Source organism: Thunnus thynnus, chromosome 5, assembly GCF_963924715.1.
Source record: "Thunnus thynnus chromosome 5, fThuThy2.1, whole genome shotgun sequence".
NCBI lineage: Eukaryota > Metazoa > Chordata > Actinopteri > Scombriformes > Scombridae > Thunnus > Thunnus thynnus.
In genome coordinates, this window is record NC_089521.1 from 24230317 (window position 1) to 24245945 (window position 15629).

The following is a 15629-nucleotide window of genomic DNA, read 5'->3' on the forward strand; positions in this document are numbered from 1 at the left end:
TCCCCCCGCGAGGATTTTAAAGCACACACAGGCCGCAGCCCACAGGCAAACACTCACTCGCACACATAAGAACAACACACACACAGATACAGTGCAATGTCATATACCCACACATTTCCTGCTCTCACCCTCCTTGATCTCCCTCTCTCTATCAGAAACACACACACACAATCATACAAGCACCACATCTGCCTCAATTTGCTGAGTAAACAGTTAGGCGGAGCACTCCCCTGTGGGAAGCTTTAGCGGAGCCAGAGATATGAAAAGCCAGTTAAATAGCTACGCTGTAGCCTGTTAAAGTATTAGAGAGAAAAGAGGTCTACTGCACAGCATCTGGTTAAAGAGGAATGCATACACATTTTTGGTGTATCGTACAGTGTATTACCACTGTAATGTGACAGCATCTTAATTTACCAATACATTAGGATGTTGTATTTGTACATTCCACTTAAATGACATGGTATGTCCTGATAAGGGGCTCTCTGCACTTAGGAAATGGAAAACATAATAGAGACCATAAAACATCAAGATCAGTTGAAAGCTTTTGGATGTGTTTATTCTCTGGGTCCTATGCCTCCACACTTGAAGTGCGGCTGAGGAGAAAGAGTGTGTGTGTGTGTGTGTGAGTAAGACAGAGTATTTACCCTGTAGGTGAAGTACATAGAGGAGGTTCCTCTCTTTTCTCCCTTCACCTCCACTTCCACCTGGCCCCAGTGGTTTTTCTTAGGAGAAAGAGGGCCAATCTCACACACCACGCTGGACAGGACAAGAGACAACAAAAAGAAAAATTTAAATAGGATTTAACAACAAATATGTAAAATGTGTGATCTGTATTCCCAATTTCATTCAGTTTGCGAAAGCACCTATTCCAAGAAAAGTCTCAGAAGCATTCTGAAATTAAACAACAACTACAAATAAAACTGTTGTCTGCACTACTTTGAATTCCAGCATGGAGCTGCTCCACTGAAAACAAAATGATGGCTTCATGCAATCTTTGTTCGAATTTACACATTCAAATGAGCTATTTTTGCAAGACAATTAACAGCTAAAACAGTGATGTGAAGAAATAAGATGACGCAATGGAAAACCCGTAAAAATTTCAAGCAAATGAACTACAACATGCACAAGATCACGCAGGCGAAGTAAAAATGAGATGAAGATGAGAGTAGGCACGTGAACACTAAAGTGGATGATTTAAGAGTGAAAAACATTCCATCTGGTCTCATAAATCCTGGTTTAAGCCTCATCATGCAGATGGCGGGGCAAGAATTTGTCAAACGTGGATCCATCCTGCCAGGTGTCAACAGTTCTGGCTAGTGGCTCTGGGGCAATGATGTGGCTTTTCTCTTTTTCATGGGAAATTCGTGCGAACTGAACATTTTGTAAACATTCCTGTGACTGGAGTGCATTTGCGAGAATTCAGTTTTCTTCCAGGCAGTATTTGCATCACTCAGCCCATTAAAGTATTTTTTGAGATGAGGTGGAACAGAATGTCTGCAGCATCAGAAGTTTGTGGTAAATGATGTGTGTGATGCTATCAAATCAGTCTAGTGTATTTCCAGTATGAATCTATGTTTTAAGGAATTCAGGCTGCTCTAGAGGCAAAAACAGGGTAATTTCCATCACCAGTCATATATAAAAGAATGAGTTGCCACAGACAGTATATAAAGACTGACATCCAACCAAGCACTATACTTCAATTTTGAGGCACTTTACTTGACTATTTCCATTTTCTGACACATATACGTCTACTTCACTACATCTCTGAGAGATAAATTGTACTATGTACTCTGCTACTTTTACCCAACACCTGTTTCAGATGTCTATGAGTTGTTTTCAGCTCCATCCCAGAGTGATTTCCTCTCTAAACTTCTCAGATGGTTCCATTTAAATAACTGTTCCAGTGAAATATCCAATAACTCACAAAAAAGCAAAGACTAGAGAAAAATCCAAAAAATGAATATAAATTTGTGTAGCTGAACTTTAGTTGTTTTTTTCTTCTTTACGACCACATTAATAATCTATTGACACTAAACTGCATATAAAGTGGTTAAAACTAGCTGCTGCTTGACCAGCTACAATGGTAAAATGCTACTTACACATTACTGCATCAGTATTATTCAAATAATGTGATATATAATAATACATCATTACAGGGGCCATTTTTCCAAGTATATTTTGCTGATAATACTTCTGTACTTTTAACTTGAGTAGGATTTGAATGCAGGACTTTTACTTGTAATGGAGTATTTTCACATTGCTCTATTGGTAGTTTTACACAAATAAAGATGTGAGCACTAACATTCCCCTTTTAAAAGTGTGATACTGTTTCTGAATCAACCTGCGTCTGAAGACTTTTTTTTTTCTCTAGACTTCAGATCAATAGAGTGGCATAATGAGCTAATTAAAATATCCACCCAGGTTACCTAAAGCAAAGGCAAAGCATTCCTTAGCTGATAATGTTTCAAAGTTCACCAAAGAAAAACAAACTTTGGAGAAAACCTGCTCATACACAGTTTGAACAGCAGCAACAGAAGACAGCATGTGCTCGTGCATTTGCATGAATACGTCAGGGTGTGTAATTATTACCTAGTGGAGACAGAGTACTTCTCTAGCTGATGAACACAGGGCTCCCCGACCACGGCGATGCTTCTAATGTCTTCCTTCTGGATGCCTAGGTTGGAGCCACGGATGGTGATGGAGATGCCTCCCTGCATGGGGCCGAAACGAGGGATGATCTGGATGAGGAGATACAGTGTGGGGGTGGGGTGGGTATTTGTTGGAAGAAGGGATTTGAAATGGATTTAAGCAGATTAGTTGTGCAATAAGAACATACAAGAGATTTATACAATCTGTTTAAGTCTGCTGAATAGTTGCAGTTAAAGTGTTTAATATTCAAGGCCACAGAGAAGAATTACATCCATACTGTATGAGTTATGTTTGTTGATTGTGTGTATGTACAAGAGCCTGACTCATACTGGAGTCTTTAGGCTGATACTGATAGGATACTGATAGATACTCAAGAATAATAAACATCTGATTACCACATATCGGCTGGGGTTTTTAACACAGCATAACAATGATCTTGTACAATGAAATTGAAACTGAAGGATAACCCATAAATGTTTCTTTATGGGTTGAGGAAATTCTACTTCTTAAAGATACCCATCACACATGTGTTAAGATATATATAAAAACCTCTTATAAGGTTTTCCACAAACAAATACCTCCTTTAACATTCTTAAAAATATATACAAATATTGTTCATTTCAAAAGTTTAACTGCTGGACACCAGATGTGTCCTTTTTCACTGAAAAGTCCATTCTCCAAAGACTCCAGTATGTGCACTGGAGGCTTCAAATATCTACATCACACTTGTGTTAGTTGTATACTGGACCACTACTGGCTTCAAATTAGTCGTGATGTCACAAATCATGCTCGTAGGTACACGCCTTAAACTCAGATTTAAAGGTGACCACAGAGAAACTCTGCACTTTTTCAGCAAGTGAATGTGAAAACAACCTTCTAGCGTCAAACTCTGCGCCTACATCACTCTGCTCGGTTAAAACATCCAAATGAAGTAACAATAAACAAAACTCATTTGTGAGTGGAGGGGGGCTTTAAGCTAAATAAACAATTTAAAATCCCATCAGATTATCTGACAAATGTGTTGTCACAAAAATGAAAACAGAGCTGTTTTTCTTAGCTCATGAAAAATTGACATTTTGGAGATGCGTGGTTTTCACAGGACAGATACTGTACGCCTCAGTAAAGATATTTTGCAGTTGTAGAATCTATCAAAGATGACAGTAACAGTAAAATAAAATAGCTGTAAATTTTGAACATTAAACATCCCTGAAATTTGAATTATCATAATAATAAGAACAAAAACATTAAAAAAATAAACTACATGATATACACAGAAATACTGTCAATAAAACATTTATTACTGTAGTTTACTGCTCTGCAATTTCTTTTTGCATGTCTGCCAACATCTACTCTATTTATGATACATGTACAGTATCTGCTTGTCAATCTATCAGTCAGGCTCTGGTAAGTACGGTCATAACCTGCGTCACATTGACATCAACACAATTACTGAGGGATTTTTGTCAATGACAATAAGGCATCAACAATTAAGTGAGCAAATAAAGAATTGATCCAGTCTAGATGTGCTGCAGGTCAGCGCAACACGCCCTCAAGGAGAAACAGACTTTCAACTCCTCCATCTTCAGAACGATGAAAACGCAGTCAATAAACTGCTCCGATCAATAATCCAATCATCAAAGTTGATGCCTTTTCACTGCTAATCACAAGTCATTAAAGATTGCACTGTTTTCAGTTCAAGGGTCAAACATAATGTGATGACGACATTGTAACGACTCACATCGGTGATCTCGGGGTCGGGGCACTCAGTGTTGTAGGGATCCGCGGACCCGTGTTGGTCGGGATTGCACAGCTTCTCGTACACACACGCCTTCTGCTTGGCACACCACACACACCTGTACTTTGGGTCGGCATTCTTACAGAGACTACAGTCCTCCCTTCCCATGGAGCAGTTGTACAGGGTGACTGTGTGAGAAGTGGTGAGGGGAAAAAAACATTTTACATTAAACAAAATGTCTTACATTTAAATAGTGCATACCACAGTGTGAGGACTTGTATGTGTTCTGAATGAACAGGGATGGCTGTATGTAAACCTGATAACTTTATTTTAATTTGCATAACAAGGAAAATGTAAAACAGGCCTCACAATCACTTGTTATGTAGGCATCTCAATCCTTCATATTCTGTCGAAACGTGTCTGATAGTCATTACCAATTAATTTTCTCGCTAATTTTCTATTCAAGATTAAAAAGGTAGCCTCCTCAAATCTAATGGAGGGCCCGCAGTGGGACCGGCGGTGTACACACAGGGCATTACAAATAAGATCTCCACATTAAAATGTGAGCGCGTACCGTTCAGCGTGCTGTCCATCTTCTTGCCTGACTCCTTGTCCTTCACGTAGAAAAGAACATTGGTCTCCGGTGACTTATTGTAGGAAAACTAAGAAATTGGAAGAAAATGAATTATTAATACAGAACCCAGTGATTAATGGCACTTAAGCTCTTCTCTGCAAACAGTGTGGGCTGCCGTTCCCCCCATGCCAAGGGAAAAAAAAAAAAGAGGGGGAAAAAAAGAAAATCATACCAAGTCTGTCAGATTTTCGGCTGAAGAAATCAATGTTGGAAAAGAACATAGCTGGGGGCTAGGCACTGTTTGAGCTTCCCAATCACACAATGTGGAGACAGAGCTAAAATAATATTGGTGAGGAGAGTCTGTCCATTAGAGGGAGCTAGAGAATATCAAAGGGGCTGTAAAAGCCAGCTAAAGGGTGATTTGATTGATTAAGTCAGCTGTATATATATAGAAAGTCTGCATGTAAACTTTTTCAGTGCAGAAAAAAAAAGCAATCAATTTTTAGTCTACATTATATTTCACTCTGTGTGGGTGGCCAGAAGCCATCTGGGCAATTTAGTAAAGGAATAAAATCAGCACTTCAGTGTCAAGTTTCCAATCAAGACAAGTGTCAAGCAACTAGCAAACAGACAAACTCACATTGAAGCCACTGAAGGTGTAGAAAGGCCCTTGCTCCTTGCTGACCTCTTCTTCCACATTTCTCATCAGTTCAGTGCCGATGGTGAAAACATGGCCCTGGAGAACCAGACAGATAAAAACAAGCATGATGGTAAACTCACAGACATCAATTGTGACCAATCTGGTTCACCACGGCGCTACTCGAGAAGTGTTTAAATGAGCTGACAAGATTTACAGAAATGCTTTAAATTCTGCATCTGTGCCTCTTTACCTGGTAGAGGTCCAAATTTATCCCCTCAAAGCTGATACGCGTCTTGTAGCCCACGGGGATGAGCACAGGATCTGGATTCTCAAATTGAGGACACTTTGCTCCCTGAGAAGGCATCAAAACAAATCAGATACTCCCACTTTCAATCATTTACATTTTAAATACGCCAACCACTTAACGGACACCCTCATCTGCGGTGACAGATAAGTGTATCGCTGAAACATCTGCTGACTTGTAAATTGATATCCTCCACCCTTCAACATTTGTCACGCAAGATGGTGGCAGCTGATACCAGGATTTAAGTTTTTTATTAATTTTCGGGAGGAATTTGGATCACTCAGGCGCCACATCACGTGCGGTGATTAGACATGTCTTTCGAAACTTCTGCTACACTTTTGGCAGCATTTCTCAAAACACATATTATCAGAGATAAGAGTCTTGATGTGTGAAACCTTGACATGACTAACCTGACGGTGCTTGATGATGGTGGGACCCATCATGCCGTCATCCATGTCGCTGCAGGTATGGTCACGTGTGTTCCACTGGCAACCCCATGAACTGGCCACACATGACATACACCTGAAAAACAAACACAGAAACACCAAAGATAAGAAAGTGCTTTCACGCACAGTATTAGGTAGGAGCACAGACACGTAAAAGCACACACACAAACAAAATTTAAAACATGCAAACTCATCAAAGAGCGTCCGCCATAAAAATCCATGTTGCTGACAACGAAATGGATCTCTGCAACTTCACATAAGCAAAGCTCGTTCATCACACATTCCTCGGCATGAAAGAAATGAAGAAAAAAAATAAGGAGGGGGAAAAAATGGGGAGATCGACTTTCATTTTTTGATTAATGAAAAGGAAACTGAGGCAATTTCCTCAGCTTGGTAATAAAAGGAGGAGAGAAAATGCAAGAGGTGCATTCAAAACTACCATGCATCACAATTTACAAACAGAGCCTTGATCTCTCGTCTGTTCGTGCACGGTGATACATTTACATCAAGGTTGTCAGTTGATGCTGTGTTCAGTGTCACGGTGTATTTTCGCTGAGTGACAGAGCAGAACTGATACATTAAGAGTCTGACTCACGGTGTGTTTTCAGATTTCCTCACTGTGGCGGCGCAGTTGTAGAACTTGAACTCCCGCATGGCCAGCTCCACGGTCTCGTTGACGAAAATCCTGACCGCCACGGCCACAAAGTCTGAGGGCACGGCAAAGGAGAGATAGGGGAGATATGACATATTGATATTACACATTTATTTACGATTGAAGATGATCTTTGGGGAAGATTCTGAATATTCAAGACATCCAGTTCACAGTAAGATGTCATTCATACATTTGAAGACCAAACAACAGACATTTTGACATGACAAGACATGACCTTTAAATAATTTAATTATGTATTAATTTAAAAGAGACATATCACATATATGATTTTCTGTCATTTTTATACTGTTATGAAGTCGGATGTCTACGTTAAACAAGGTCAGAGGTCCAAAAATGCTTCCTGCAAGTCAAAAACCAGGGATTCAGCCTTCTCTGAACGCTTCTTTAGCAAAATTACCTCTACTTCCTCCTCTTGATGACATCAGATTGATTGCGCATGCCCACAAAAGTGCGAGCGTTGTTCACTCACATATTTCGGATCGGATTCGGTCCAGAATATGTACAGATGTATTTGAGAAGTTTCCATTTTGAGTAAAGAACGAGAAAAATGAGTGAAATCCTACTACTACCATTTGTTTATTTAGCCTCCCAAGCACGCAGAAGTCTGCTGAAGGGCATGGAGCTGGCCAACCAGAACAGAAGGGGCCTATTTGGGGGACCCCAGGGCAAAATGTTGCTGTTGGGCCCCTACTGACCCCCTACCTACGGTGCAATGTATTCATATTCTGTCAGCTCCAGGTTCCCATTAAGTCCAGAACAACCATTGCTCCCAGGGTTTTCCCCCATTTACAGTTAATTAAATTACCAAAACCATCTGGCATGCAGTGGACCTTGGGCTTCTTAGGCCTCTCTGTGTTCTGGGCTCTGGACCTTTTCCCCTCTTTTACACGGCCTTGGTTATAGTGGAGGACAACAGACATTTGCCTTGAAAAAAGATGCATTAAGAGTGCGCAGGTTAATTATAAAAGGCCACACCTTGGTCCTCAGGTGTTTGTGGTATACGTGAGGGTTGGGGCAGATCACAGGAGACTTGACCAGAGTCAGACATGGTGCAGTCACTCCGGAAAGACTCAATGGTGCAGTGCAGACGGTCAGAGGGCCCGATGGTGGGAAGGGAGGGGATGTTGATCTTAACCTGTACAGAATAAAATATGCAAAGGATTCAGAACAGTATAAGCAGCTGAAAACTGAGTTTTTCACAGGACGCATTATTGACCTGCTCACCAAGTTTGGCTGAATACTTAAGTTCAAATGAAATTAATTTCTTTTACTTGGTGTATTCAAACATCTTAATGTAACCCAATGTAACAAAATATAGAAACAGTTTCCTTTTATAAATGGAGAATGAAAAAGACAGGGTTGCTGTTGATGGAAATACAAGGATGAGTCAGAGGAGGAGGGAAAGAGAAGTAGTCAGAAAGCAAAGGGATGAAAAAAAACAACTTGAGAGAGAATGAACACTGGAGAGCCTCTCCATCTTCAGGCTGTGAGCACAATCAACCAGGGCAGTTATAATAAGCCAGTTTGGAGTTTTCTGGATGGATCAATACAGAGCAGGAATACCTGGAGCCCAGGGTCTCTGATTCACAATGGAAACAGTTTATTACTCAGACTGTGCATGTTTGTGTGACGTGCATGTAAGTGGGGCTTGTGTACTGCAGAGCGACAGAGACAGAAAGAGGTGCACGGAACAAAGGGAGAGAGCAAGCAAGAAGGAGCGAAAAGAGAAGCACTGCTGTACCTTCTGAGTCTTTTTACAGGAAAGGTTCGGGGGATAGAAGGAGACAATCTTGACACATTGCCGCCTCGGGCTCCACAGCCAGCCATTCTTCTCCTCTGCCCGTCGGCACTCAGACCTCCTGGTACACCTTCAGACAGAGAAAGAACAACTCCCATCAGCCTCTGCTCCACATTCCCTAAACACTTTCACAAGGCCTCAAAAAAATAAAAAACAGGTTTTCAATGTGCTTTTATGAATAACAACCGATGCCCAAGTGACATCAAGCAGGATCTGTGTAGATTTTTAAAATAAAGTTTGTAAAAATATGAAAAACATTACATGCCTTCACTAGCAACTATTTTGATAATCATTTGTCTTTTTTTTGGCAAAAGTGCCAAATGTTCCCTTGTTTCAATTGTTAGGATTTGCTCCTTTTCTTTGTCTTACGTGATGATAATCTGAATATATCTCGGTTTCAGTCTGTTGGTCTGGGAAAACAAGGAATCTGCTGGTATCACCTTGGGCTTTGGGAAACTGTGTAGGGCTTTTTCACATTTTAGATATTAAATGATAAATTGATTGATTGAAATAATGATGAAAATTATCATGAGTTGCAGCCCAACAATATTGCAACATTTGGCAATCTGTAATATGTTCTGATATACAGTAAACATCATGTGATACACTTTCACAATTACACTATGTTGCAGAGGAAATGGAGAAAAATAGAAAACTTAATATACAACAAAAGCACAGGTTCAGATTTTTTGTCATCAATCAGGTGAAACACAAAAACTAAAATACACAGTAGAAGAGGAATAAAATGTCTTAATAACGTGCTTACAAACAGAACCACACGACGTAATGTAGCATCAGATTTCAGTGAATTATAATATGGATTCAGTTGTTTAAGATGTAGAAGTGAAGAGAGAAAGGAAAGCAAGTTAAGAAGGGCTGAAAATAATGATTATTATTGATTAATCTGAAATGTATTTTCTCAATTAAACTGAAAAACGTCCATCACAGTTTCCTAAGTGTCATCAAATGTCTTGTTTTATTCAAGCAGCAGTCCAAAACCAAAGGATATCAGTTTACCATAATGTAGGACAAAGACAGATAGCAGGTATATAACATTTGAGAAGCTGATAACATTAAATATTTGGCATTTTTGTTTGAAAACAGTTAATTGATCATCAAAATAGTTGCAGATGAATGTTCTGTTGATCGTGTAATTGATTAATCGACTGATTAAAAGCAGCTCTAAAGCTATGTAAAGTGCACTCAATGTTTCTCAGTAACAGCTCCTTCCAGAGGGACACAACTGTTTTTGTGATTTGGTCTTGTTCCTGGTCACATCCTTGTAAAAAACATGATAGATACCATCCTTTCAACACCTCCAGACCCTGATAAATATAGGCTGATGAGAGTAAATTGCACAGACTGCCTTCGCTGCATGAGGCTGACAAACAGCTTTAATTCCTTACGGCTCTACGGACAACAGGAGATGGAATATAAACACAGAGGGGTACTAAAAGTGTCTGCCATAAAACACTGAACAAATACCCCGCTGTGTTTTACAGATGGAATTGCATGTGTGGGTGTTTGTGTTAGTCTGTCACTGTGTGTGTGCATTTATAAGTGCATGCATGAGTGTGTTTGTGTATGTGTGTGTGTGTGTGTGTGTGTGTGTGTGATCCTCACCTGCCCTCCAGGACACACCAGCCACAGTAAGGGTCCGTCATTTCCACACATGATTGGCAGTCTTTCTTTTGGAGGCACGTCTGCACTGGCACCTTGGTGATCTGCAGAATTACACCATGAAATATGATCAAACAAAGCACCTTCTGGAGACACTGCAAAAAATGTAAAGCATTTACTGGTTTGTTGCAGGTGTCCAAAGTGGGAGTAAAACAAGTCTTGTCATGGTACATGGTCTCTCATGTTTGCTCCCTATGTTCAATTATTCAACCAATCCCTTCAGTCCAAATGCTGAATATTTATTGGACTCGGTGCAGAAAAGTACATTTGCTCTACATGTACTTGAGCACTTCCATTTGATGCTAGTTTAAGGCATCACTATGCTTAAAACGTGTGCTTGTTGAATTGTCAAAGAGTGACTGAAACTTGTAACTTTCCGAAATCAACCACTTTACGCAGCGATTATCTTTTTTTCATTCTTGACAACTTTTTCTACCACTTTTCATGTGTACAACTGAGTGTAACACCGTGAATATATTTGAGAGACTGTCCCAAAGTGTGTGCTGTTATCCCTTTGTGTACAATTCTTAACCTGTTAAGCAACACTGGCCCACCCATTGGACACTTTAGCCTTGTTGGCATTATTTTCAGGATCACTTATACTCATTCTGACTTTATGGTTGTAAAATTCAAAGATTGACCTTTTAAATGAGACCAGGGTTATGGTTGTAATCAAAAGGGTTGAAGAACAGTAACCTTCTTATTTTGGGTACATTATTTTATTTTCAGGTACAAAAATGGGGTGCATGATAAGAGGTTAAGACTTTACATACAAAACATATGCTCTAGCTTGTATAATAAATACTTGTGATTTTTCTGCTAATATTTTGAGAATTTTTCCAATGCAGACATTTACTTGTATTTGAGTATTTTTACATTGTGCTACTTCAAATTTTACTTAATTAAAAAAGATGTGAGTAGCTCTTCCACCACTGGTCGCGCCCTGTATGATATACAGTACAGTAGATCAACTGTTAAAAACATATTTGTCATATTGTGAATTTACAATATTCATAGACTGCTACACTTGGGATATACGTATATATAGCTCTCAAAGTAACACTTAGCAATAACTTGTTAGACTTGAGTCATCTGGTTGCTTTTCTATAAAAAAATATATATTAAACTCTCTCTTGCGAGGCAAAAAACCACAAAAAACATCAACTTCCTTTGTGGTCAAGATTAGTCAGACACTATGTGACTAATTCTCTCTTCTTGTGTTGCAGAGATACAATATCAATAATAGAAAGAAGCTTGTGAAAAAGCAAACTCTATGGTGTCCAATAGACCAAGAAAACATAATTTAAAGAAATTTTCAAGAAATAATTTTTTTGAGCTACATTTTAGGATGCATTACCTCAAAGCAACATAGTCCCATAATGTTATTGTTAAAAATAAATGAATGACTAAAATTTCTTACAATACTGGAAATATGCCTCACCAGTTCAAAATTAATTCCATTTGAAATTGAGAAAACATTAAAAATGAACTCATTCATAAGTTTGTTTGCCTGAGCGTTACCATCAGACAACAGCTGTGGAACAGCTTATAGGAATAAATTATTAAAGAGTGTACACAAATTTCAGCAAACTTTCCATCAACAGTCTATCAAACCAAACTATGAAAACCCTCTTCAAAATAAGATAGTGAGTCACATTTCAGTGTTTGATCATTTGTTTCACATCTAAATGTTTATTTTCAGTTTCCTGATGTGTGTCTTTCCTGACATGTGTTGCCAAAATTTGTTGCTGTCATCCTAAGCATGCTATGAAAATATCAATAAAATGCATTATATTAAAAGCAGGAAAAATCGTTATCAATGCATTTCACACTCTATTTTATACTGGTAATACCTGTCACTGCACTTTCACCCTCATTTTCCTCTTCTCCATCCTCATCCTCGCTCTCAGGCCCGCTCTCACTTTCTCCTTGCAGGGTTTCTAACAGCTCGTTGTCTTCCTCACTACTAAACTCTAATTCATCCTCACTAACATCAACTGGGAGTGCTAATTCTACCACCTTCTCCTTTGAGGAGTCATAAATGATGTTGCGTTCATTCTCTAAATTAAAGAAAAATGTGTGTAAACTTTAAGCATATGCTCTGCACAGAGGACTCATAAAGTGTACTGTTATAGTAGACTTCACAGTGTACTAGCCTAAACTTAATTACAACTAACATTATCAAATTTATCTAGATTAATTTATAGAGATAATAAAATTATGATGACTGTTATGCTTTTGAACAGTCTATAAACCTAAATACACAATACCAAAAAATTTCATGGTGGGAATTCATAATGGTATGTTGTTGCTTCAAGGCAACAGTTGGATTTTAACAATTTTCCATTATTTAATTATCAAATAAAATACATTACACAATTAAAAATTAAACTTTACTCATTTATTTTTGTGAATCTACTTTTTCCCCCTGATTGTAAAATGATAGAAAAATACATTTTCAGGACAATTTTGTGGAGAAAGATGATGGAGCTGAACCATGTGACGAAGACTGCAAAAAAGGGCTTCGACATGGTCTCCAGAGAGTCATGAGACAAAACACTATTGCTAGACGCTATTGGTTTGCTCAGGGCCTCTTTGTATTGCATCATAATTGAAGATGTATTGTGTGGATGTAAAAGGGTATGTGTAAAAATGGATATGTTACCTAGAGGCAACACTGTACCATAGAGGGTTAAAAGTGTTGATTTTAATAAAGACAAACAACGAGTATAAGATTTTTTAGAGAAGAGCCCTGACATACACACCTTTTTCTCTGTGGTAATGTAAAGGTGATTGTGTCCAGGGTCAAAGAAAAGGTTCTTGTTGACCTTCTCTCCCCTGGTGTCACTATGAGTCTCGCCGTACACATGTGGCTCTGCAGCCAGGTGTACCTGGACAGAAAACAAAAGGTAACACTTTCAGACATGAGGTCTGTAGGCCCTCCATTCTGCCTTCCTCAGGTAAAACGAAAAATTCTACTAGAAAAAAAGTGAAGAGCAATAGATCAGTTAACGTGAACAGAAGAAAACTCCACCTTGAAGACCACTCCCAGGTGGTTCCCCAAGAAGATGATGGTGTGATCATTCTCCACAGCGACAGCCACAGCGGTCAGGAGGCCCAGCCTGCTCAACACTGCATTTGCCTTTAAGGCGAATCTTGGCTTGCTGGCCAGAGGGGAAGGCAGAAAGTCTGCACCACACTTGAAGTTTTCCAACGTGTCCTTCTGTAAAGGGAAAAGGAAGAGCAGAAGGATGAAGACGCATTATGTGCCCTTTTATCCAAAGCCATATGAGTGGGAATATGTGGGTATCACACCTCCAAGCAATGGTGTAGGTGGTCTACCAAATAAGGTATATGGTATCATTTTGGATGGGTTTAGGGAATTGGGAAAAAGAAACATGAAGGGAAGAAAAATGTGTGAGACGAGTGAGAGATTTAGAGGGAACAATACAAAGAATCTGCTGAACAAAGTAAACACTGGGACATTAAAGTAAACAGTGACACATCTTTGCATTATTGATTAGACAAAAGGGAATTCTTCAAAAAATCTTATCCTCTTGTTTTTCTCAAACAGGTTTTTTTAATCTTCAATCAGCGGACACAACAGGAGCACTTACCGAAATTTTTGACGTGCAGAATTCATCATTTTTAGATGAATAGGGGATATCTACGGCAGCAAACCCACCAATTTTCCCAGAGTCACTGTAGCAGGCGCTGATGATATCCACCAGCCGCTCATTGATGGAGTTGAGCGGATACATGCAGAGAGCAGAGTCGCTGTCATCATCGTCTGGACTCGCCACCATGAACAGAACTTTATTCCAAGCGAAGACCTTCCCGTAATTACCTGATTCAGTCATGGCCAGAGCAAGCTCTTTTCCTGGAGAAGCCACATAGGCAGCTTGCACTTTGTTGTATCTGTTATTTAGACCGCAGTCTAACTGAAGCTCTGTGTGGGAATAGTAGTGGTGGTCTTCTTCACAAAGACGAGACACAAAGGTCAGGTTTTTGTTATCTGCACCATCGAGTGTCCGTGAGAAGAGGAAATAAACAAAACCATCCTCTTTGAAGGCATGACGGAAGTCATGCAGGTACTTGGGAACAAATGGCGTAGTCTGTACCGTAGATGCCTCGATGATGCTCTCAAACATGACCCAATCACGGAAGTCCTGGAGAATTCGTGTGCTGATGAGTTTTGTACTGTCCAGGCTTCCATAGCCCTTCCCAACAAGAAACACACTGAAGGCTTGTTTAGAATGCGTATCTGTGTAGGTGGACATGACACCCACCACGTTCACATTGTCCTCTATGCTAGCCACGTAAGTCCTCTCTCCTTTGCTGTCACTGTAATACAGCTGCTGTTCCACGTTGGTCAGGTTGAGGAGGGAGCAGATGCCTCTGTAGCGGCTACCACAGACGATGAGGGAACCATTGGACGGATGCACAAGCAGAAGCTTGTTGATGTTGGGCATGAGTTTTGTGTCCTGGCAGGCTAAAGCAGGAGGCGTACATGTCCGAGCGTCCTCTTTGGGGCCAGTTTCAACACGGGCCTCTTGGTTGAGCGACGGCCCCAGCTGGAAGATGGTGTTGACTGCTCCCAGGTAGATGCGACCGGTCTGGGGGTCCTGGACCACATTGTTGATGGGGGTCTCTGAAGTGAACTCCAGGATGGGGATGTTGTTGTTGCTCTCCTCCTGAGCTTGTGAGGTCGACTGGCAGGCGAGGAAGAGGAGGAGGGAGACCCAGCTTGCCATCTCTGGAGAGAAAATAAAGGTAATTCATTATTAATACTTTCAAATGCACATGTAAATGCACATTAGCTATTAAAACACAAGACTGCAACATAGAGTAGGTGTGTGGTTAACATACATCCCTGTACATAAACACACACATTAAAAAATGCAATCTAATGGTCATGTGTGCAGAGTTTGCAGTTGGGCACAGTCACAAGGTTCAAAGCAATAGTTTGACATTTTGAGAAATTCATTCAAAATCAAATTAATTCCTTCTTGCCCAGAGTTAGATGAAAAGATTAGTACCACTCTCATGTCTGTACACTAAATGTGGTTAGCTAGCCTAGCCTAGCGTTTTATGAATTCTGTTTTTGTACAGATTGAACACATTAAATTT

The 15629-nt window shown here is 39.8% G+C and overlaps 1 protein-coding gene across 2 annotated transcripts in view; it reads right to left on the minus strand.

Annotated features, from left to right (window-relative positions):
* Nucleotides 1-15629, minus strand: part of plxnb2b (plexin b2b) — a 122332-nt gene that overhangs the window by 26386 nt on the left and 80317 nt on the right. For both annotated transcript variants that reach the window (XM_067590302.1, XM_067590301.1), the window contains 14 exons: nt 14117-15255; nt 13534-13722; nt 13265-13390; nt 10443-10543; nt 8763-8889; nt 7997-8156; nt 6944-7055; nt 6313-6424; nt 5849-5950; nt 5599-5694; nt 4959-5046; nt 4388-4572; nt 2590-2738; nt 645-756 (listed from right to left, as the gene is read on the minus strand). In XM_067590302.1, the coding sequence (XP_067446403.1) occupies nt 645-756; nt 2590-2738; nt 4388-4572; nt 4959-5046; nt 5599-5694; nt 5849-5950; nt 6313-6424; nt 6944-7055; nt 7997-8156; nt 8763-8889; nt 10443-10543; nt 13265-13390; nt 13534-13722; nt 14117-15253 (2796 nt within the window). In that variant the 5' untranslated portion in view covers nt 15254-15255. The remainder of the gene's footprint in view (nt 1-644; nt 757-2589; nt 2739-4387; nt 4573-4958; nt 5047-5598; nt 5695-5848; nt 5951-6312; nt 6425-6943; nt 7056-7996; nt 8157-8762; nt 8890-10442; nt 10544-13264; nt 13391-13533; nt 13723-14116; nt 15256-15629) is intronic.